This window comes from Calliopsis andreniformis, chromosome 9 (genome assembly GCF_051401765.1).
Source record: "Calliopsis andreniformis isolate RMS-2024a chromosome 9, iyCalAndr_principal, whole genome shotgun sequence".
In the NCBI taxonomy this organism is placed as follows: Eukaryota; Metazoa; Arthropoda; class Insecta; order Hymenoptera; family Andrenidae; genus Calliopsis; species Calliopsis andreniformis.
In genome coordinates, this window is record NC_135070.1 from 13,362,771 (window position 1) to 13,388,079 (window position 25,309).

At 43.4% G+C, this 25,309-nt stretch overlaps 1 protein-coding gene across 1 annotated transcript in view; it reads left to right on the forward strand.

Moving 5' to 3' along the window:
* Positions 1 to 12,784: 12,784 nt before the first annotated feature.
* Positions 12,785 to 25,309, forward strand: part of Sei (potassium voltage-gated channel seizure) — a 120,969-nt gene continuing 108,444 nt past the window's right edge. The window contains exon 1 of the mRNA XM_076385608.1: positions 12,785 to 13,436. Within this exon, the coding sequence (XP_076241723.1) occupies positions 13,361 to 13,436 (76 nt within the window). The 5' untranslated portion in view covers positions 12,785 to 13,360. The remainder of the gene's footprint in view (positions 13,437 to 25,309) is intronic.

A 25,309-nucleotide genomic window follows, 5' to 3' on the forward strand; every position in this document is an offset into this window, starting at 1 on the left:
TGTTAATAGTCGTAATTTACATGATTACGAGTAGTAATAGAAAAAAGTAATAGATGTTGACAGGAAGGCAAGAGTACTATAAAATCAATGGAAAAGTTAGGGAAACAACTGGAGTTAAAATTAGGCTTCCTACGTATGTTCTCATAAAATTTCTTACAAATATATCGTGGCAACCAAGACGTTAACTGATACAAAAAACAGATTTTAACACAGACCAACCATATAGTGTTTCTTCGTTGAATATTCTGTTCTCGTATCACGATGGACATTTATCCTTATCTCCATTTATTAGAGACATGCAGATGCGACAAGCAAATATGTAAACAGCGACTGATCAATGAACGAATAGACTTAAAAAATCATATCCAAGTCAGAACGAGATCCTTCGAGTACGCACTTTGTACTATATCACTATAAATCTAATAAAAAGCCTACGATTAAGTAAACAACGACTGAAATATCAATCTGCAAGGAATAACACAGAAGACGAATCAAATGAACTCCTGGGTATAGTTTCAAGAAAAGAAAAGTAGATTACGAAAGAGTCCAAAGTGTGGGTTATAGACAAATTTAGCACTCTGAATAAACTGGTAACACATATGTAAATATTCAATCGATCCAGTTTGATTATCAAACTATATTTCTTAGCTCTAAAAACGATCGTTCCGAGAAATCATTCGAACAAATTGACAACCTTCAGATTTCACCGCAGAACCTCATTACTTTCCGCGAGAAATATTCCTCAAAAGCGATCAATCTACGCGCTAACGATCCCTGCAGCTAAAAAGAATTCGCAGGAACGTGTGATTAAACGAAGTAGAACGCGTTCACGAGGCCCAACGCGGGATAACCGCTGTAACGCGTCCGACCTACATATTCCACTTATCACCCTTATCAAGGAAGAAGAAGAGAACGATTCCTATGTAATATCCGCGCGAATCGTCTGGCCCTGTTATTCCTGTGGCATTCGACTACAGAGGGGAGGGTGTACAGTTGGTGGACCTATCTAACAGAGAACTCCTCTATCACTGGGATCCCTAGGCCTTCCACACGCGTTCCCGGATGCACGAATGGGAGCAACAGTTGAACCACGCGGGTCAACGTCCAATACGATCACTCGTTCTCTCTCGTACTCTCCCCATCTGCTTCGAGCCGGCTGTGTACACCGTGAGGCTGCCAAGTACCTCACACCAAGTGTGCACTTCGACCAAGTCCCTGGCACGGCCCAGCGATCTTTCATAGTGGCGAGAAAGAATGACAGAAGCTGTGGATACATCGCCTACAGCACGGGGTGTGAAGTGAGTAATGGTCACCGCTCTGATAGATGGCTCTGTGTACCTCGATGCAACTTGTTGTGCACACAATGGGCCCTAAAATGATCCTCTGCTCTAATACAAATGCGCTGCTGGTAATATAAGCTGTAATTGGCTGAATTAGCGATGTGTTTCAGTCAGAGTTGCGAAATATTTTTTGACTGATTATACAAGCTGTTTTGGTTACGAGGGAGCGCAGTTCTTTCCCTTTGGGTTTACTTTGAGGTGTCTTCGGTGGGAAGATGGGTAACAGGATCCACGTGCCGTAAACGAATCGTTTTTATGTCAAAGATTGTTTAAGTTTCGCCTAATCAAAGCACTTGAAGTTATTAAATGACTCTTGTCCCCTCTCCCTCTCCCTTGTTGACATAAAGTATGGGAGGAGTCAGCATAAAGACTGCCCTTACGAATCAAATATAGGTAAATGCTTCAATACTCGAACACTTAAGTTGTGAAATGTCTTAATAAGTGAACGCCCTAAAAATGCATGTCCCAATACTTCAATTATGACTTCCCACTATCTGAATGTACTATTTTATGACACTAGGTATTTTTTGTTTTTAATTACATAAGAATTTAATCAGAAGTTGACTATTGCTCATATGAAAAAGTTAAATTTTAAAGGAACTTCCTATATGAAAAGTATAAGCTTTACTTTTTTTACACACTGTATAAAGTGTCGACGGCTGGTCGCCGTCTGTTGGAACTGCACCTGCCAACAGTTCGGTTCCAACAAGTGATCGGCCTGTATCGTTGTTTCCAGTCGGAGCTTCTGTTTACACATTCATCGCGCTCTCCTAAGCCTAGAAATTCAGACCTACTTTACATTCGCCACATGATAAATATACATGACTGACGGATCTTTATCTTATCTACAAGATGCAGTGATGAACGTCTAGTAAACTTATTAACGAGCAATTTAAAGCTCTGATATGAGGAAATGAAATAACAAGAATGTACTTCTAATATTTCTAGGCTACAAAGACTTCTACCAACACAACACCAGGAGTTGCAACGCGATAAACAGCTAAATGTAAGGAATGACGAAACGAATACCAATGACATTAATTACGGGGCTTCGTTAACCTGTACTGATTCTGTTCATAGAATGATGCAGTAGCCTTACGACTGATGACTGTAATTCACATTAGTACGACCTACTTTTACGAACGCACGGAATCGTAGTGGATCAGCTTCCAGTACCTATGCGAAGTGCCTAACTTTCGATCGACTTAATGAACGTCTTACTGGTTTGAATTAGAATGCGAAAGTAAAAGCTGAGAATCATCAATGCCTGAGTCTCACCAGTCACCGATTCATACGGTGCATGTATTGGAAGTAAATGAGAAAACACTTTCCACGAGAGTCGTCAACTTTTGGCACAGGGGCTCAGAATAGTAGGCGCATAAAGAACACGGCACGCTTAAAATAAGCTGTGACGCAAGCCGATCGATCTATCAATCAATCTGCAAACTGCACCGCAAAGAGAAACACTTGTTCGTTTTATTCGACGCCTTTTCCCCCTGAAAGCATCGATCGTAAAGGCAGACATAAATTGCGCTTGCGGCCACCGAACGTCCGTGGCTACAATGCGCTTCCATGTGCATACAGGGTGTCGAAGTTATAATGGTCGTGGTTTTCAGTGACTGACCTGAGTGTATGAGTTGAAACAAATTCTTGTCGTTAAATCTGTGTTTTATTCTTGGGGGTAGGGAAGACGGAAAGAAAAAATATTGTGAATGAATCATGTTTTAAGAAAAAAATAAATTGCTACTGTATTGGTCAAGTAGGAGAAATGCTCCGTTTCCAGAAATGATTCTACGTAATCTGATTGGACGAAACTTTAACAATCTCCTGCAGGAAAATTGTTCGTTTACGACAAATGTTTTTTTATATACTTTTTTATGTTCACATAGAACACAATGCGTGACAGTAAAAAAAATAGGAAACCAAAATGCACACAGTTTGTAAAATCTATAACCTTTTTTTTATAAGGTTCACGAAACATTTCAAACTACTTTAACACTTTGAATAGCCCGCTAATTTAATTAAAAATTCTATCAGAAGCATAATAATTTTAATTAAAAATAAAAGTTCTCAATTCATTTTTATATTTATTTTATAGGGCTACCTTTCTTTTAGAAGTTGTTATGACTTTTTATTTGTACCACTCATAATAGTGTGACTGAATGTTATTCACAATCTTATAAAAATTGTCACCCACATGTAGACGGTATAACTATATAACTAATATAAGGTGCAAAACAATTGTAGTCAAAGGAATCGTCTTCAAAGTGACTAACTTAAGAAGTTTATCTCTGCAATATCCTACCATGAGAAACAACAACAGGCTCAATTTAATTTCATTTATTGGAGAAGACATTATCCTAAACTTAAATGCGTATGAATTTCTACAAATCCTTGACCCAAAATGCAACCTAAAATTTATAATATTCACCCCTGAAAGGCAATACTAGTAGCTTAGAATTCAGAATTTAACGATCTTACTCCTGCAACGCGACTACGTCCACAAATAAAGCATTTAAAAATGAAATCTTTGGAACTAAGTGGGCACACAAAATACTTAGAAAATGTAGTTCAAGCAAATAGCTTTTCAACGAACTGAAAACAAGAAAAAAGGAATATTTGTTCGATTTCAGAAAATAAAATTCTTACGCCAACAATGGCTGCAGACACTAGGTTAAGCAGAATAAAAGATAAAAGGAGGAGTGTACAGAGCTGCTAAAAGGTTGACGAAATCCAAGTGAGGCGATATAGAACGAGCAGTATGCTGCGGAGAGGTGACGGCAGGTGAATGACGTCAGAGGGCGTTCGTTGACGTCAGAAAGTAACCTGAATATGGGATTCTTGCTGGCAAAGATTTTCATCCCATGATTCGCGACTTCAAGCAAACTTCACTCTGACTAAGAACTCCATTTCTTCGCGACACGATTTAGCGATTCCATGGCACAAGCGTTAAAATCAAAATGGCGATTATCGAGAACCTGATGAAACAATTGCCTCCAACTAACGAACATTCACGACAATGCTTAATATTTAGCAGTACGAAAAATACGGAGCGCAACAGTTTCGTTAAGAAATTAAACCGCAAACAGATGGTTTTGCTATTTTTACGAATCCCAGTGACGTCAGAGGAAGGGAGCCAGGCGGGCACTTGAATGTTTGGATTATCCAAGAATCCAGAAGCCTCGTGGACCGGCTTCGAGGAAATTAGACTCCTCGTAAAGAGGGATACGGTTGCCCGATCACCCTAATCCGGTCATTGTCGCTGCATTATCTGCTTTATCCCTCTTAATAGCGCTTCTGTATCAATGAAAAATCCTCCTATTGCCTCGGCTCGAGCTTCGTACCTCGAGAGCCAGCTTACATCGATCTCCCTAGCTCTCTGAATGATCAGAATCAGACTTCCGATCACACACGACCGCAAACTTCGACTTCCCTCATCCATTCAACACCTCGAGGTCTGGCCAATTAATTCGCAAATAAAATGATCCGAAAACCGCGGAAACGGAACGCCTCTTGAATAACTAAAATCAACCATGGTCCGTCTTAGGGTTCCCTGAAAGGGGCTCAACTTGAACCCAAGCGGTCGACCCTAGCTCGGCTTTTAAATATCAACAACCCTTTCTCCGTTGGCTCGTTTTCCACTGGCCTGTGCTGGCAGCTCGCTAGTAGAAGGAGGGACGACCGATGGCGGACGAGGGGGACGCGTAACAGGACGTGACCCCGCAATGGAGAGGAGGGTTGAAGGGTGCCAGGAAGGAAGGGAACAAGGGGTTCGCCGGTGGAACACATCATTGGCATTGCTTTCGCGCTGCTTAAGTGCTCGACGACCTACTAACCGTCCTGCGAAACGTGATCGCTGTCGTCGATCGTGTTTTCCATTCGCGAGGACACGTAAATGCCTCGCTCTTATCATCGGATATTTTGACTCAGTCAAGAGATAACCGCTATTTACACATCTCGGAATCTAGACTGCTCACTGTTATCGCGATTGCGAGAGACTGGCTGAGATCTGATCGAACGAGTCACTGTGATGTATTTTGAAGCGACGCTAGCGATGCACTTGATATTTGGTTGGTCAGGGTTTTCTCGGTCGATGATAAGTTTACGTATCGTTTTAGTGATTATCTGACGCGGACTGAATGACTCGGATGATTCTGATCGAAGACGCAGGACTGATAACAGGCGTCAACTCCGTTTCCAGAGTGGAATGCTGTCAATTGAGAAGAAGACACCACTTGTCTTCGAGACCGCGACGACTTTATATTTCGAACCAATTAAAGACGATTAAGATTAAGCTGCCGCGGCAATTGGCCGACCAATCGTCACACGCTGGACGCCATACTCTGACTAACGTCTTTTTCGTGTCATACTTGCGCTGTCCCCTGCTCCTAGGGAAAATAACTTTTTCCAGTTTCGCGTAAAAATTTCAATATAGGCAATATCAAGGGATATTGAAACAAATTAATGCGATTATTCGATTCTATGTATTCTTTCCTTCGAAAGATTTGTTGATGTTTGAGAAAGGATGTTTTCGCTCTTCCAAACAATAATATTGCAAAATTGTTAGACAACTCAGAGTCATACGTTCGGCTGTTTAACACTTCCTTTGTCGTTCATTTTCTCCGCGTGACTCAGTCAACTACGTAAATAAAGTAACCGCAACAGTGCGCGATGAAAAGCACGGTAACGATAACGAAAGCAGTCATATTACGTGCAATTCTGCTCGTTTGCGTCCCTTTTCACAGTTCTTCGAAACCCTGACGTCTTACACGCCTCGAACGTTCTGATTCGAACTTCGCCTGCAATTTTCATTCACCATTCCGCTTCGCGAGACTGTCTTTACTTGACGTGTATTGCAACAGTAACGACGCATTCGTAGGCACGATTAATCGCTCGCTGAGATACTGGACGGTCGTGCAACACAGCTCCGTGTAGTAATTATGAAACGCGTGCCCGATGATGAAAGTGTCATATTTTTGGAGAGCACGTGTACTCGATGCGCAAAGTGGCGCGCTGGTATTTTTATCTCGCGGTCTCACGTTTTTGCGAAAGTGGAAACCACGATGGCGGGGGCACCAGTTAGTTTCTTGTTTTCGTAGAAGTGACAAGCTCGTTTATTATGCAATATTCTCTCTATTGGGCTCTTATCGCGAGATAGCGTTTTTTATTTCAACTCTACGTTAATCTCTCCACCATCTTTTTTTTTGTGCACTTCACTTGAGTGGGTACAAATGAAAAGGTTGATCAGAGAATTCTGTTAAGGGCTAGGATATAAATATTGTGATTATCAAACTTTATGATGTCGATGCGTATTCAAATTCAATTATTATAAACATCGAAATTACTCAATAAATTGCCATTATTTGTTATAAAATATAAAAGTGGCATAGTATCTCAGTGGTCTAGAGCAGCCAGATGATTTTGTTTTGAATACATATGGCCTACAGTGTTAGTGACACTTGCGACTCCAACGCCCAGTTTTTAGTTTGAATATTTTCAATCGTCTATTGTGAATAATGTGTATTACACTTACAAGAATGCCCTTTTTATGGAATAATGTTTTTAAGTTCTAAAAAAATACTCCTTATTTCTCGCTAGGAGGTTAAGATTATACTTGCTTCAGTTATAATAGTCACTATCATTTATAGAAGAAGAAATAATTATAAATGATAATTAAATTCAATGGGAAACTAAAGGAAGTATATGAAAAATAATTGAAAATTCGTATTTCTACTAATACACTATTTGCGTTCTGCAATTAAATAACGAAATAAAAATTAATTTTCATACTTGAGTAACATTATCTTTTTCGTAATTTCTGGAGCAATGCAGCTCATAACAGGAAGGTCGTAGCGTCCATTATAGATATGTTTTCCACAACGGAAAGATTACAGCGAAGAAACCACGAACAAGGTCTACGGTAAGTGCTTTTACCGTGCCTTCGATAACCGTATATTTTTTAAACGAGCCTCAGAGGCAACTACCCATCGCTAAAATAATTCTCATACATCTGTTAGCACCGCTGCATTTCTCACTATTACACCTAACAGAATTACTCCCTGAAAATCCCGTATAAATGGTGCAACAATCTCGTTCGATTGAACCCAGCAACAAAAATCACTAACATCCCGATTACGCGCATTACACCTCCCTTCCCCGACACGACGCGAAGAAAATTAACAATCGAACAGCACTCGATACACGTTATCGTGCGCGCAACGAAATTCGATACCCACGAAACCGACATTTCCTATGCGAGAGCGTAATGAATACGAGACGCAGGCGTGCATCAACAGATAACGAAACACCGACGCTCGTACCATCCAATTAACGATTATTGATCCTCTATGTAAATTTGCAGTAATCTCGGGTATCGCGTAGATAACCAGAAGCTTTGTCTCGAACGGAATAAAAGAAGCGAAAAGAAAAAGGTAAGCACAGAGAAGAGAATAGATCGGGTGCGTAACGAAATTCAACATCCAAGCTTAGTCGCCTTTCTCAACTACCTCTATCAACAAAAATTTCCCTCGCTTCTGGCTCGTGAAAATTCCTGAACAAGGAAAGTTCGGCTTAAGCAGGAAGAATCTCATTATCACTCCGAGCCGGTGGCTCTGACTCACGGGGTCGGGGAAGTCGATAACTCGTCGATGGGTCGAAAAGGTGCTCGTTGGCACGATCGTCAAAAATATACTTCGAACAGCACAGCGGGCACGAGCTGTCGACTATTATCGTGGACAGAGAACCGAGAGGGCCACAGTGCCGGTGTTAAAATAACCGCGATGACGGAACAGGGGGATTTGACAGCGTAGCCTAGGCGGCCGCCATGTTGGCTGGCTCGTATCGAATCGAAGGGCCGGCCAGGGCCGCTCGCCGCATTCGAAAGCGTTTCTGCTCGGCGAAAATGGACGATCAAGGAAAAGTAACCAGAGGAAGGATCGTGTTATTCGTACCTGGAGCTCCCTGACGGAGCTACGCTCTTCCAAATTCCCGGCTCGACGTATCGGCCTCTCTGTCACACGAACAGCTCCTCTCTCTCTTTCTCTCTCTCTCGCTTTCTATCACCCTCTTTCTCTCTCTCTCTCTCTCTCTTTCTTTCTCTCCCTCCTTCTGCGGCGGGCCTTCTTCCTAGCCTCGATCTCCTCACATCGATGACTGTGCACTTTCCTTTTCACACCTCTCCGTCTCGCAACACCCCGTGCCGATAAATTGAACGAGAACGCACCCGACCAAGACGCTCGACGTGTCTCTTCTTCCACCGCGGTACTGTCGCGCGACACCACCGAGCGAACGCCACTTCTTTTAAGGTTAACCTACAGCCTCACCGCCGTCGGCTCGGTACTCGTAATGGACGAGGTGACACGGGGCCACGGCGTGTATCCCGCGATTCGTATCGGCCAATCGAACGTGCACGGCGCTCAGGCGATCGTTCTCATGAATAAAAACTACCGGACACGAAGCGAGCGGAGCTGCCGTTGCTGCTACTGCTGCTGCTTCACGGCTCTGGCGGGCGGCAGGGCGGGGCTCCGTGATTCGAGTCCCGTGGACCCCGTGCACACCCCGTACGGCGCCGCCGGTCCGCGAAGATACCCGAGCGACGGCGGCGCCATCTTCGCCCTCTCCCGCGCGCCGCCATTTTCGAACGAGTCGCGAAAGGGAACGACCGACGCCGTTTGGCGCCATCGACAACTTTGCGACGCAAGCTGGACGTGAAAATGAGGAGGTGGAATCGATTTTACGTGGGAAAAGGGGAACGAGGATCGCGTGATTGCTTTCGGCGAACGACGCGATTCGGTTGATCGATACGCCGATCGACAGGGAGGCTTCGTTGATGGATGGTGGACGGCGCGGCGGGAGCTCGGTTCGGGAGGTGAGTTAAGATGAATATGTATCTTCTTTTGGCACATTTGTCGCGATACGATGTTCTTTGGGGGAATTTCGAACTGTATGCTTTGTATGTTAGGGAACAGCTTTTGTGAATATTTGTACTGCGTTCTGTTTGAAAGTATTGTAGTAGATTGATAGGGTTAACCCTCGGGTGCCAAGTATTTGGAATTGCTATTTCGTAAAATCGACACGGGGTCAAAAATGACACGGTGTTAGCTAGGCGAGGGATAATTGAAGCAGAAGTTTCAGTGATAGTTAGGGTTTCTTGATTCTTTTGGATTTTAAATGGCGCACTTCGCATGAATTTGAAAATGGAGAGACTAGTTCTGTAGATATGGCAGTAAAGCATACAGGATAGACTGGGCAAGTAATGGTTTCTTCTATCCCAGGTTTCGGGGCTTCAAAGCCTCGCTACCACTTCTGTATCACGCTCAATGTTAGCGACTGTGCTTGAAATAAGAGTGCAGCGCTACGAGAGGTAAGAATTGAAATTATAATCCCCGCGTGAAATTAAATACAGGGTGACCTAATAAGTTAATAAATATTGGGTCTATCCTCTATACTCGTCTCGTCATTTGTACTCTCCAATCACTCTTCTATACTCGTCTGTATTGATCTTCTAAAGTTTCAAAGTATCTACAGTTAATCATGGTAACTTGTGTCGATAAAATAGTTTTCGCATCCATATTCTTACCTACGGTTACTTCTTCAAACACAAACTGCTCTCGTATCCTAACGATTTCGTTGTAATGTCCCGTTCGAACGTAAGGTGTCAAAATGATCGACAGTTATTGTTAGACTGAGGCTATCGATGAACGATATCGATAATGCGGCGGATTTCGTTAAATCGTGTTAGACGAAGGGTAAAACTGGCCGCAGCGGTGAAAGCCGTAATGTGCTTATTTAAAGGCAGAAAGTCTCGTTCTCGATTGTTTGCGCGGTGGTCGAGGTTATTCGAGGGAGGAGAAAATAATTGTGTAATTGAGCGTTACCGAGTGGCTGGGTTGCATAGACGGTCATCGGTCAGAGGTCGCTATTTCGAGATTTCGAAGTTCGTTCGGCGGGAACCGTTAATTAACTCGATATCCAACGAAAATGGTGACCGTTTGTCTCGACGACAGCTAATTTACGCCCCTGTGCGCGTTCTTTGTTCCAAGCGCGACGGTTCGCAGCGATTTATAATTAACCACGCTTAACTTCAAGCGCGAAGTTTAACGTGCTAATGGTTAAATTGAACGGGACGACAGGTTAGCGTGAATCGAAATAAAATGAATAATAATGACTGGTGCTATAAGTATTTCAATTATTCTGGTGAATGCTTTATGCATATCCTGAGGTACGAAATTTCAATTACTGCGATTAGTCTTCTTGGGATCGAAAATTTCAAAGTTTTTCAAGTGCTAAAGAATTCAATATTTATAATAATTTGTAAGAAGATTTAGTAACCCACTACAACTTCTCTTTCAATCAAAGTAGAAATAGAAGTGCAAACCACTCCGAAAAACCATTCGCGCACAGGCGCTCCCTCGCAGCAAAGAATAATCTGGAACTAGTTATCATCGGAAAATTAAAGCAGAATAATTCCATCCTCGATATTTGTTCTCTCCCATGAATCCATATACCTAGTCCACAAATTTCTGATGAGCAAAGCTCGCAACCGAGCGGACTCCATCCTGAACAAGGACGACCCGACGCAGAAAGAGACACGGTGCCTTATCAATATTATCACTGGCCGGCAAGGGGGTGCGATAGGGGCGACGTAATCGGGTGGTGAGCGAGGCTGGTGGGGGATGCTCGTACGACGCAGGCGCCGCGGTCGACCCCCCTAACGTACCATCGTCGCCGGCGTCGTCTTTGTCGTCGTCGTCGCCGTCGCCGAGAGAGACGTCGGCCCGTCGTCGTGCCTCTTCGTATTTTCAGTTCCGACCGAACGACGGCGACTAACGAAACCACGGGGAAGCCCTTCCCAGAGGAAGCCACCGTTCGCCTCCGTCGGCGCACACCGCTCGACACGCGGTTCGTTCGCGACGTCCTCCAGGACGCCGGTAAATCCCATCCCTATTCGAGGTGGGAGCACGCGGGAAGAGCAACAGTGTTTAGCCAGCAACCCCTGGATACACAGTGTCGATTAATGGAACATTCACCCTGGTGGAGCGTTCGCTCGGACGGAGAACACCTGAGAGCGACGGGAGGACACTGACGCTGGGAACGTGAATTTCGGAGCGACCCGCGGGAGGCGTGGTGGGCAGAACACGGATCGCTGGATACGACGAGCAGAGGCGAAGTTGGAGGGAAAGCTTGCGTAGAGGCCAAGGGATAGGCGTCGAATCGCTCTTTTCATGTCGACTGTGCCCGTGTCCAGGAGCAACGAGTCCCCAGGAAGGAGAGCCAGGTCGTCGGGAGGAGTCGGTGGAACAGTGGTTTCGGTGGGCAGTGTCAGTGGCCGTCGCCAACAGGTTACACGAGCCGATGAGTATTTCGAGAAGTATCGGGAGTAGTCGTGAGAGGCGCCCGCGCGGCCTGCCAGTTATTGTCGCGGAGGATGAAGAAGAAGTATAAAAATAACTGTCCCTGAGCTCGAGCTGAACATGCACAACTGGCCGACCCCCGCGAACCAGGACATTCGATTCAGGGGAGTGCTCGTTCCAGCGTGTGGTCGTGACCAGCAGTGAATCAATTGGATTTCATCGTTCCGTGGAAACGCGACCGCAGAACCACCACGTGCCTTTCCCGTCTCGCGACCCAAGCCTCTCTCACGCATCCGTGAGCTTCACCCTCCGTTTCCCCTGTTTCTGTGTCCCTCGAGCGGCCATGATACACGGGATCTCTCGCCTGCTCCCGATTCGCGACCTCGCTGCTGAGAAACAGGTGTCGGTGTTGGACAAGTCGGAGCGTTCGTCGACGGTGCGCCGTCATTGAACTCCCGTGGCATCGAGACGCACAGCACGCCCGGAACGTCTCCTAGCCGACCCAACGCTCGTGGAAATGTCTGCACAATGCGCCTCACCGAGACATCCGCTGTTCGTCCCTCCGGCTGCAGAGAGGTTTAACTCCGAGCCGACGAGGTCGAGCCTTCTCCGGGTATTCCACGGAGCATACGACGCCGAGAAGGTGCGGTCGTTCGGCCCGAAATCCCTCAGACAACTGCCTGATACTGTGGAACGTGTCGAGGAGTCGCAGCACCCGCGATACGTGGTCCTCTGGTCCTCTTAAGGGTTTCAGAGCGAACGAACAGATTCGAAGAGTAGAGTTAGTGAAGTGTGTCCGTCAGATTCGAGGAAGCAACGCTGATAGGAGGGAACGAACCATCGTGCACAAACAAAGAAACGGTTACGAATAGATGACGATTTCCAGATTCCTGCTAGTCTGCTCTGGGATTCGTGGGAACACCGTGTGGACCAGGGTGTATCGACTATAAATAGATGTTTTCTCGCGTGGATCGTACGTCTTGAGCCGGCCAGACGTTGGAACAGAGATATATACGGTCAGGCTTCGTGACACGTAAAGGCGACGCGGGATTGACCTTCTCCGTGTCCTTGAAGCCAAGGGTAGAATGAGCTGTGTGTCACAGAGCCTCTGATTTTGCTCGTACCTAGATAGACGGGAACTGGGGTCCAAGAGTAGAGCAGAGGCGTCTAGAGGTTTCTTTAAGGTTCAGAACTCGAAGAGGAAAACACCAAGAAACAAGAAGCCTCTTGCGAGTAACGTGTTATTTAGAAAGAGATCCGCTATTGTTAAGTGAAACTACATTGGTGGTTGCTATTGCTACTTTAATAACTTCTCCTTTGTAACTACGGTGAGACATCCGAAGCAGACCAAGACACGCTATTCGTCGTCCGACTACCAACGAATTTTCTCCTTTCGTCTGTTCTCTGCCGTTCCTTTTTAAGAACGGAGGATTTGGGAACGAAATTGTGACGAACGTCGCCCCTTATTAGCTACGGTGCGCTTCTCTCTGTCCTCGACGATCATTATGCTCAACACGTGCTGTGCTTTTTTCTACCGTGCTTGTACGCATGCTGCGAGTGTTTTCTCAGTGCTGTAGTGTTACGCGTTAATTATCATACAGGCTCGACGAGCCCTACGATCGAACGCCATACGTCTCGTCGGCCCAGGTACCTGGGAATATTCCTGAGATGCCTGTTAGACGAGGTCACGTGGCGCCCAGAACAACGATCATCGAAACCATCATCAGAAAGTTCGACACCCACGGTGAGTCGTTTGCCACTGTTACATTTGAGTCAAATTAAGTTCCGATGGTTCTGTACACTTTAATTTTAACAATTATGAGGATTACGAGGAGATATCAAATTACGATTGAATCATAAATCAGATTAGGGTCATAAAGTAGATTGCAGTCACTCTATAAACTCCTTCACGCACAATTGCTAGAGCACCTGTTGCGAACGAAGAACACGGAAATTTTGGTTCGTCTTTTCAAACCTTGACACTTACCCCTAAACCTCTTTCTGTGTCTAGAGAACATTCATCGCTAGTCTCAATGACACATTCATGTTTTATTGCCTGTAATTCTCTAAACGTCAATGAAAACAGAGGTAATCAAATGAGAAAGCATGGGTACACATTATTTATAAAACAGTCGTTTTCCTTACATCTCCTAATACCCATCGTCTAATCGATGGAAGAGAGAACATTTATCCTACTTTGCAAAAGAAATGCAATTGTGCATTATTCGGTTATCGCGGGAGCAGCGACGATGTACTTACACAAATTTAGAACAGGGGCTGCGAGCAAGCGCTCGAGCTGCGTACACTCTCGATTAATTTATCACAGGCTGTTTACACGCAGATCAAACGATAACCAGCAACTGGTTAATGGAAAATTTTAATTAAAAGTAGACACGATCGGTCACCAAGGTTCATCGTTCATCGTTGATTAGGTTAACGCGACACTCAAATAATGGAATGTAATAAAGCGAAATTGATTCCGTCGTTTATCCTCGTGGGTACGTTGACGTTTCTTCTTTTTACTACTCACCCTGCCGCACGAGCAATATCCGAGCCGATGCGCGCGAAGTTTAATGAAACTTTTTCGAGTGGCCAAGGCTCTTCCTCTCCTCGCGGAAGATTAAAATAAAGTTAACAGCCTCGGGTTTGTCGTTCTGCCCGGCACGATATGATCGAAGTTTTCAGAAGTGCTCCACCTGGTATATGGAACGAGCAGGCATCGAGCCAGAACTCCATTTTCAATATTATTTAAAACATCTCGACGAAGGCGGGTGATGGAAGGGCGCTCGGTTAAATGGAGGAAAGGGGTAGTTCTGTTTCACAATGGCACAATGCATGTCACTGGCAATATCACTCGAGGCATGCCTCAAGTCCTTGCTAGGGAGCATAAGCAAAACCGACAGGATTGGGCTTTCGATTGATAGCGGAGGAATGAAGGAGAGCTAGCGGTTTCTTTCGTATTGTCGCTATTCAGTTCTGTCTGCTTCCTCCAGAAAGATTAGTTTTTCGGAATAATTTGAGAATCCGAAAGAGTCGCGGTAGAAGACTTTTAATGTCGGAAACGTAATCCATTTTTTGTCAGATTTGAGGTGAAATTGTAGCTACTGTAAAATACAAATTAAATATAGGTACTTTCTCCAATATCATTTGTATTATAATTTTAGTTTTCTGAATATTAGGAATACAGATGTCCATTTTTTGTAGATGCTTTGTCACTTGTATCAAAATTAAGTGCATTGTACAAAAGTGAAACGTAGAAAGTGGAACTCAAAAAATAGAAGAAAAAAATAGATCATACTTACACTCCACATTTTTTATCCACTTTTTTTACAATGTTAAGTATTTCGTACGAAAACACAAATGCACTCTTTCTTTCAAAAGCAATCCAGCTTCCTTTTACCCGAATAAGATCACCCTTTTTGCTGCCTTTCTCGCGAGATAACGTTCCACGTTGCTCCAAATTGAAATTAATTCCTATCATCGTCAACAGCGCACACGAATTCGCTAAGTCGTTGAACATACGGCTCGACGCGCATTCATAGTTGAGCTTGTGCGGATTAAATGGTAGAAAGAGGCCGCAATTCTTCGCACAAAGGGTCGTTCCGTGCCAAAAGATGTGATTCCAAGTGAAATATTTTCTCTTTGATGATAAGGGCCATCGGAAATGAAAAAAAAAAAAAAAAAAACAAATTTCAGTACGAAAACAATCGTAATATCAAAAAAAGCGATTTCTCTTACATTATCTTTTATTTTCATAATTGCTTCAGAAAGTTCGCGTACTTCAGTGATGTCAACCAAATATCGTGAATCTCATTACATTTTAGAGCCATGTATTTCTGTAAAACTCATTTCCATCAGAGTATTCTGTTCCTTTTAATGTATCCGTGTCTCAAAGAACGATGGTTAAAATCTCCATTCACCTCTTATCACCTACAGCCCTTTGTCTCCCTTCATTTCCTCCCCAGTTTCCCCTCCGTCCTTGGTTAGAGGATTCATGGTGAATTTGGCGGGAAAATAAGTCGATAAGGTCGCGTATCATCGCTCGTTGAGAAAAGCTGCGGCTGTCGTGGGGAAGGGCGCACGGTAATAGGCATTAACGCGATAAATTCTTGGGAAACCTTTGGAACGCCAATTTATATAATAAAAAATATGTATGCCAGCCCCTTCAGGGTGGGCTTTTGTCCCGGTGGCATTGCTGCCCGTCAAGCCTTGGCTTCTAATCTGACGTCCTCTCTATAGCACGTACATCCAGCCCCGTGTTCACCCGTTTCTTTTTTCTCCCTCCGTTTGCCTTTCTCCGCCACCTCCTTCATCAGCCACAGCCATTTTCTCGATACTCTTCACCTGTCCTCTTGTATTCGTAATCGAATAGGACGTTGGAGGGCAATCTATCTTCCGCGGCAAACACCGACACATCGCATCCGGCCTGGTCCTTGAGAGAAGCTAAATGATTCTCGACCAGGTTGCGCCGCGTAATCGATTAAAGCGCCTATATCGGTTAGGATTTCTTTCGTGAATAATAAATGAGCATCGTGCGGGCTGCGATTTCTATCCTTCGCTCACACCCTCTCCCTTTCTCTCTCCGCCTCTGCTGTATCGAGTTAAGATGCTTAACCCTAAAACGGCGACCTTTGTCACGTCGTGCGAATGAGATTTAAAGAAACAGCCATCCCGTTTGCTCGTGGAGGAATAAAGCCTTCTCCTTCGGCTAAGATCCTAGGCATTTCAATGTTGTTTCAGAAACTCGACTTTGCGAGAAAACTGGAGTACATTCTAAAATTAGTCTTCAAATTTTTAAGAAAACTTCTTAAATCCTTTTTTTTCTATAGAAGATAAGAAATGTGATAAATTACTATTTCTTCTTTACTTTATTTTAGAAGCATCAAACATTCAAGATTTTGTTATTTGCACACGGTTTGAAGTTGGTACAATTTATTAAATAAGGTGTCACGTATGAAATATTTACGACTCAATCGGAGAATTAAGACTAAGAACAGTCATGTTATTAATCACAGTTAGGGGGTGTTATTCGTGTCAAGGGCAGGTGGTTCGTTAAGCCCGCCCCGAACTGTGTTCACGCGTACACGACTCGGTCGAAAATGTGACACTAGGAACCTGGCACGGCCTTTCGTTTTCGTGTACGAAGCTATTAAAAGTCGACAATTGGGACCGTGCTGCTTTAAATTATACTTCGCTGCAGGGGGGAGAGGGACTTGTATCGTTGTTGTGTTGCTTATAAATTCTCTTTATCTGAGGAACGATTAATTTCACGCGGCCATAAAGGCAGGCACAACTTTTGATGAAACTGTCACAGGTACAGTCTAATGATGCTACAGATTTATTGGTCTTAATGCGCTCCTTTAGGTACCTCCACGAGCTTTATCCTTAAACTTGGACATCAGGTTAAAAATCTTAAACCCTGTTAAATGGATTAATTTCTTATATTTTGTTATCGTGAATGATACTTTTTAGCATACTATATTCACTATAAATTTTATTATACCAGATAGTGAAACAAATTTATGAACTTTTCATGTTAAAGTTAAAGTGTATAAGCATATACACTGCTATTTTTAGAGTAGGTTTTCAGTCGAGCTATAGATGTATTTGCCTTTGCATTTAATTACTTAACAAGAGAGTTTTCTATAACATTTAAAATTAGTAAGTGGTTTTATGAGAACAAAATTTTGCCAAATAATTAACCTAAAATATCACGAACTTGTTTGGTTACTTGATACTGTGATTGAGTACAGCTGTGTCTTCTCATATTTTGACTATAACTACTTAATACCAAAAACGCTTGAATTTACTCTTAAATATTCATTCAAGCTAATCTACAGAAAACAATCAACACGTTTTTCCTTCCCAGGCTCTTCATCTTCATCCACAAAGTAACAGCGAAAATTTTCGCTCAGTTTCCGACGCCAGTCAACACCAAAGCTTCAGGATATCGGTCTCTAGTTCGATCATCCCGCTATCGGCATCGTTCGACGCTCTTTCGCGGTTCATTTAGTTGGAACGTTCTCTGCTAGAGCAAACAGGTCAGCACGCGTACGAATTCATAAATTCCAATCGGGTCTCGGTGATTCATCGGCGACAGGCGGATCAGGGCTGACTAGAATCCTCCTGACCCACTTATCCCTCAACTTCTTCCCGAAAATCGACGCTGAGGAATACGTTGTTTGCGTCACATGGCTTTGACCGTCTTCCACGAGTGCTTCCCTTCGATTATTATCATGCAATCCTGATAATCGAGCACCTCCTAGGGGATCGTCGTGAAACACAATGAACCGAAAAAGAGGCTGTAGCCTACGTTCCTGTTCTTTCTTATACAATTTCCTTTCTTTCTTGCTCTTTCTTTCTTTCTTTCCTCGTTGGCGTTTACGTGCCGTGTACGTGTATATAATAACGAGGATACGTGCGCTGCCGCGCGATAAATTCGTCCAGAAAGTTTGGGCCGTTGCCAGGATGGATATTTAAAATTCTCCGCGGTCCTCCACGAACCCCCCTGGTTTTTTCTCCTCGCCGGAGGCCGAGTAAGAGAGCAGGTATCGCAATCTATGGATCTATAGACGCTAATGGACGGGTTCATCAAGGTGCTTGCCAATCGAACCGATTGCTATAATTACTCCAGCTTCGAATTTATTATTCACGATGGCCTGCCACGCGGAGACGATTATGAATAATTCGAAGGCAGAGATAGTTTTTTCCCTTTACCCGGGGAAATGTCGGGGGTTGATGCTGGTAACACTTTTGGATAACGATAGTTTGTTATGTGGCGGTCATCCAATATTAAACCACTGTGTGGAAAGTGGATTTTTTAGGAATTTAGTGGAAAGGGAAGCTCGGGGTTTGTTGGAGTTCGAGGGGAAGGATTTGATGAAATTTATAAATTTCAATTAGGTGTGAAATATTAATGTTGTATGTTTGATGATTCGAGAGAATTTAAGATAGAGCTGTTTTAATGCAGCTTTTGTCTGACAAGTTTTAAGTAAATGAATTTTCATTGCTTTGGAAGCAGGGACACGTCGCAATTAAAGGGAAACTTTTATTCTGCTCTAGAAAAGTAAACATTGCGCCAAATAACTGAGCAGAATTTCTGTTAATGAGCATACAGGTTTGCGACGTCTAGAAAAGCGGGATTATAATTACAACTTTTCTTCGCTTCCTTCGTATCTGGGCTGTTTTTAAATCTTAAAATAAGGTTACTTAAAAATACTCTCAACTTTTATGTTTTTCTTAAAAATAAGTCTACAGAAATATACATTCTTGCAAAATGTTGTGCAATTGGACGAAAAATAACTTTAAATAGAATACATTGATACTAGAAAGTATCCAATAGAATACAAGTTAGTAGATATTAATTATAAAATTTATCGATATATTAGCTCTATTTCAACAGAGGTGTAGGGATACTGTGTAATGAGAAAAACTCATTTCACTTAAGAATTCGTAGATCCCCAGTTTAAATATTCGCTGATTCTATTCAATAGTACTAGTTTCTATTTATATTTATTTTACTGTATATATTTATATACCATTTTCTTAATACCTTTTGTTGAAGAAGCATCCAGAAGTCATCTTGCACTTCAAGCGTCCCTCGTGAGCACACTTGACTCACGTTCACTCAATTCCTACCTCTTAATTTTTTCCAACAACTTATACTTAATATCCCGACAGCTTGAACGAAAACAAATCGTTTACTTGTGAAGGGTCATTCCAAGTTTCCACCTCTTGTGAATTTCGCAACTCTCAGCTTTCGTCTTCGTACAGTGCAGCCCCGTATTTATCTTCCCTCACCTGACTCGACAGACGTTTAACGTAATACATACTCCAGCTCCTTTACACATCCAAACAAGAAGACCCTCTAACACAACTCGAAACTAATTAAGTTCGAAACCTAAACTAAATATTTTTTCAAGACAGATTACATAGAATTCCAACTCGATGGACGGCCTAGATCGTCGAGCGAGCAACCTCTCGATACCGCCAAGAGTCCTGTAACCAGAACATAGAAAAGCACTGCCAAAAATAATACAGGCCAAGCAGAAGCAGGAAACATTCACTGAATATTATCGGCAATCTTGGTCATATGTATTTCCGCTGGATGGATGGACTTTGACGCACGACAGAATGACGCTGCAATCGTAGTCGTTAGAACGCTTCGATACTCCACCGTTCGACCTGCTTCTCCTTGCCCTTGGTTCTGAAGTTGTCCATAAGCTACGATCCCACGCGTATTTATTTCTTTTGAAAATACGCTACCACTATTTTTAACTTCGTTGATATCTACAGAAGCCGTTCGTCCAGCTCCTTTCGCTTCTTTAGGGAAAACTCGTTTTCATTTTCATTGGGAAACTTTCGTGCAATTTATCGACGAATTGCTTTTGGGAACGAGTATTATGTTTTGCCAAAACTGAGACCTAAGCTTGATATAACAGATAGCTGTGTTGCAAATAAAGTAGCTTATTGTTAGAATCTCTATTCACTGTAGAATTCAGTAGATATGTGGAAGTAGTATCAGTATAATGGAGATTCTTTAAGGCGATATTACAAATTTTTTTTATTAAAGTAATATAATTCCAACTGAATATCAAGAAACTCGATATGCTCATATTTCCTTGGCGTATTGACTGTATTATTACTTTACGTTACCTGACAGTTACCTTTGATAAGGTAAATTGAAGTTGCTAGTGTAAAAATGGTTCTAGAAATGAATTTTTTATATTTTTTAAAATTCTAATTGAGAAAAAAGGAATAAGTGTTCGTTGTCTCTTGCCCATACAATAAATTATGCTACTAATTCTTCTTCTTAAGAATCTTCTCCAAAATACTTTTCATTTCCTCTTGAACTACTATCTTCTGGTAAATTAGGGGGTTTTGTTCTTCCATAGGGCATTTGCGAAAAATGTTTCTTCCCTGGAAAGTGGCAGCGCGTTCCCACTAGATAGATCGATTGTTTGTTTTCCTGATCGTGGTTCGAGTGGCTCGCAAGGAGGTGATTAATTTTGGAATGTTTCCCTCTGCCAGTCGAATTCATCAGCTTCGAGAAAGGCGGAGCTCGCGAAACGCTGCCGCGGCGACTCGTCTATCGACGCGTGGCGATTCGTGGAAGCCGGTCGAAAGTATAAATAATCCGGCGATGCTCGTCGCGATGTCGTAATCGAACCACGGTTCTGTCGATTCCGATGAAAAAGTTGCGACGTTTCCGCGGAAGTGTTCACATGGTCGGCTCGGGTGCAAAATCCGCAGCGGCGGTCGATGATTTAACGTAGACCACATGCGTCGCTGAAATATCTCACGAAAATTGAGTAGTGGCCTAGGCACCATTCAAATTAACGTTATAAATACCGTGAGATACTCCTCTGGAACGGTTCCGACGCGAGTTCCTCGAATTCCTTCGCCGCCGAGAATTCTTCGCGGCACGATGAAGTTTCGGGGAGATACAAATGCTACTTCACGCGAATATCTAATGATTAATCTTTGGGAAGTTTCGAGTGAAATAAATTGGAGTGCTTCGTGGGAGTAGTCTTGCTTAGAGACCTGTTTGTGAGAACAGTTTTTAAGAGCTTCTTCATGAATGGGATGAAATTTGATTGGAGTTCGTGAAAAGGGATTTTATATTTTCCAATTATATTTCTTTCTCTCCAGCACGCTGTAAGAATTCATTTATAGGACGCGATGTAACTTGGAAATTTTGTTCGTGTTTATTGAATTTTCTAGTAGACCGTGTTGACTGATCCTCGTGTTCGCTTAACTGATGTGCCATTATCGCCTCACAGGACTTTGAGCGTCCAGCTGCGTCGTTTATTATTTTTCATTGTCCCGATGTTCTGCAGTCGAGCTGCAGCCTCTTTGAAGCTTTCTCCCTTTCGTTTGGCAACACGCTGTTCGGTGCATTTGTAAACGCCACATGGTAACAATCGTCAGAGGCGGTGTTCCACACGCCTTGAGGTCGTTAAACCGGATGATTCTGACGCTTTATCGGCGATAAGCATTGTAAGAATCCTCGGTTTGCTTATTTTTCTTACGGCGAAAATTCGCTATCAAAGAATATCGCTGAATTCGATAATACGACCGCGCCCGCGATTCTATGAGATGAAAATAAACCTCGCGGAGCGTGATGCTTTACAGCAGCATCTATTCAATCGTGTCCTAGTACTGAAAACTAGGGGAGCCTCGTAAATCTTGCGATTTTTATCCCAATTTTCTACGGGAGATGTCCCGCTGAAAATATACAAGCTACACGCTGAGCAGCACATTTGTCGCCTCCAAATTTATCTGTATTAAATCTTGTTTGGGTTAGATCCTTCTTGAAATAGAACGTTGACGAGAATAGTTTTAGTGTTTTTCCTTGTCAGTTTACGTCAGTGTCAACGGTCGGACTTTCACAGAATCTGCTACTTTCGCTAGTCAGTCTCCAGAACAGTCCACATAATTTAGTCGATTAAGTATACTTATATTAACACTATTGAAACAGACTAAATAACTAGGTAAAACATTAATCCTTAGTAGTTCACGCAATTCTTCATAAAAGATTGAAAAACACCCAACGTTCTGCTCCAAAATACCAACCAAAAATCAAAAAATAAGATGATTTTCAATCTCAAACTTCTCGAAGACCAGTAGGTCTTCGACTCATATAAGTGGAAGACGCAGCTTCCCAAAAAATGCAATTCACCAACCACGTTTGGCAACTTTCTCTCATTTCTTCAGCCTCTAACAACTCACTGATCAAATGGACTTTCCATCGTCTCCTATTTTATCGAATTCAATTACATAAGAACCTCTGGTCCAATATTTGGAACGCAATACTCGTCAGACGTGTGACTCGTTACAAGCAAGGTGTTCCATCCGCAAGATCAGTCCTAATCGAAGGAACAGCTGGTTCAGCCAGGAGTATCGTGACGCAGGGCCCTCGAAATATACCGATGCGTTGAGTTACGGGCCGCCTGTCTTAAAACTGTCGTTCTTTCGTAGAGCTTCTATTTTCTTCGGCGACACAGCCGCAGCGACAAGTGCGTTCTTGGCACGGGAAGCGACGCTGCATACTTCGCAGGAGTCCCCGTGCTGGCGAATCGGTTTGAAGGAGCACGCGACGATGAGTAACGTGGGTGGACAAGGGGGGACGAAAATGAAAGGAACGTGGAAGGAAAGTTACCGGACGCGAGCTCGCTTCCTAGCCGAATTCAGTCTGTCTCGCAATTCAGCGAGTCGCTCTACTTCAGCTTCACCCAGGAGCACAATGGTTCGACAGCGTTCTTTATCGCGACAACGCGAGCAACGTGACCGATAAGACTGTTGACGCAATACGTAATCGTTTTATGAACTTCATCTGATCGTTCTGTGCAGTCGAGTTGGGACGGTCCCGAGAAGCAGCAGTATTTTTAAACTCCATTGTTTTCGGATTCTCTGGTTTTATTTTTGGCGAGGAAGATTGTCGATCGTGTGATCGTGGTTTGGGAGGGACAAGTGAGTACTTAAGGGAAGTAAAGTGGTGCTTCTTTTGGGATCATCAAGATTGATACTATTCATCTGTTGGATAATGTTGATACAAGTGTTGATTTGTTAGAGATGACGAACAAGGGACTATAAGGAAATCGCGAGATATTGATATTAAGATCGCTACTGTTCACTAATGCGCGTTCGCTGCTACCCCTGGCGAACAACATAATCCTTATTCGAATCGGTTTTCTGTCGCTAAAATCCTTTATAGAGCATTCCTGAATTTCGCGCGAGCCACCACCCCGTGGGACCCTGTCACTCGACCCCCCAACCCCTTCTGGCACAGTATCGACAGGTTGGAGGCGTTCCATCCTCCTTTTTTCCTCCTTTTTTTCCCCATTCCGTCGTGGCGGCGAGAACCTCTTCGACCTGGGTCACAGCCGGATCACGGGCCAGTTCTATGTTTATATATAGGATGTTTAAATCGAACCGCGTGAGCGGATTTAACTTTAACGCGACGACAAGGTCGCTCCAGGCTTGTCACAACACTGCCGCGGGGCTAGCGTGACTCGATCGTATTTTCGGGTTTTCGGTAAGACGAATCGGCTGGCTCTCGTTTATTGTTCAAGGACGGACCAGAGATAAATCCAGAATCGCCCTGGAGAGTATTGATGGTGATCGTCTGCCATGCATAGTCTGTAACCGATAGAATCTGATGGTGTTCGCGGGTGATCGTTCGCGAGGAAGAGAAACGTAGAAAGAGGACTGTTTTCTGCTTTTCGTGTTTACGTGAAGTGCGTGACCTGTGGGAGTGAGCATACAGTGAGGAAAAGTTACAATTGGTTAAGGGAGTATGTTTGACAAAGATTGGGAAATGATTTCCCAGGTTTGATGTTGAGTGAAGGGCGTGCAAGGCAGTCCCATATTGCGGTGAGAATATTACGTGTTTCAAGCTATATTCAAGATATTATTATGTTTTTTATCTTAATGGGAAGTTTAATATTCTTGGGTGGTGATTACAGTTTGGGTGTATGAATATAAAAAAATAATTTGACGCGATGGCTCCTTGATTATAAATTTCATAACCGCTGTGCCCTATTAGTGAGTGAAATATTGCATCTATAATCGACGATATCTGAAGTAAAATCCACCCCCTGCTGAAAAACGATAAATTCAGTCCATTTGTAACACGAGAAACATTGCAGGCGCCCGTTATATTACCGTCCGCGAAAGATAAGGGAATGTCGTACTGTCGGCCATAAATATGAAGTATTGATTAAAAAGCGCCAGATTGGATAAATTAATGCAGAACACGCGGCGTTTAGCTGCAAGTTTGAGTCTTAGTATTGCTATGACACAAATGGAATTCATTCTTTGAGATATTACACTTACTAGAGAAATGAATATTTCGACGTAAATAAAATCTTCGTTTCTATTTATAAATGCAATGCAACCTCAGAATCCAAACCATTTTAATTATCACTTAAAAGATTCTACTCCAACAAAAATGAAAAAACAACTCGGTACCTACCACATTAACTCAAAGACATTCTCAATTAAAAAAATCGATTTTTCTAACGTCTAAATAATCTCACAATAAAACTTCGAATGAGGCTTCCCCAAACTCTCCCTCCCCTCTCATCGATCATTTTCGCAAAAACCTAGGGTAGATCTTTCTACTTCCATAGAAAAACTTGCTAGAAGCGGCAGCGGCGATTCCTTTTTGCGCCTTCGCAGGGATTCGAAAGATTAAGAGGTGCTCGACGAGTGTGGCGACTCGGAAAGATAAGAACCAAGGCGGTCAGTATTCCGGAATGGCACAGATAGCAAAGTAGTTCTCGCGTCTAAGTGACATCCTTGGCAAAGGGCCCAGCCCTGCGAATCTGTCGAGGCTGTCTTCGAAGAGAACTCGGCAATATCTATTTCTAGTTCGGCCGATAAACCCGCGAGCCCGAGATTCGCGAAAAGAACCCGTGTGTCGAAGCCTACTCGCCCGTCTGTTTCGCTCCCACGGGTTCATCCTTTCGCTACACCGTTTCACGGGATTAATCCTACGCCGAGGTTCGCTGAGCATTTCGCGTAGGTTGTCGCGAAAATATTTCGGGGCATTGTCGTGGGTCGTCGAGCGACGAGAGGTAGATTGAGAAATTGGGGAAACGAGGTTTCGAGGGC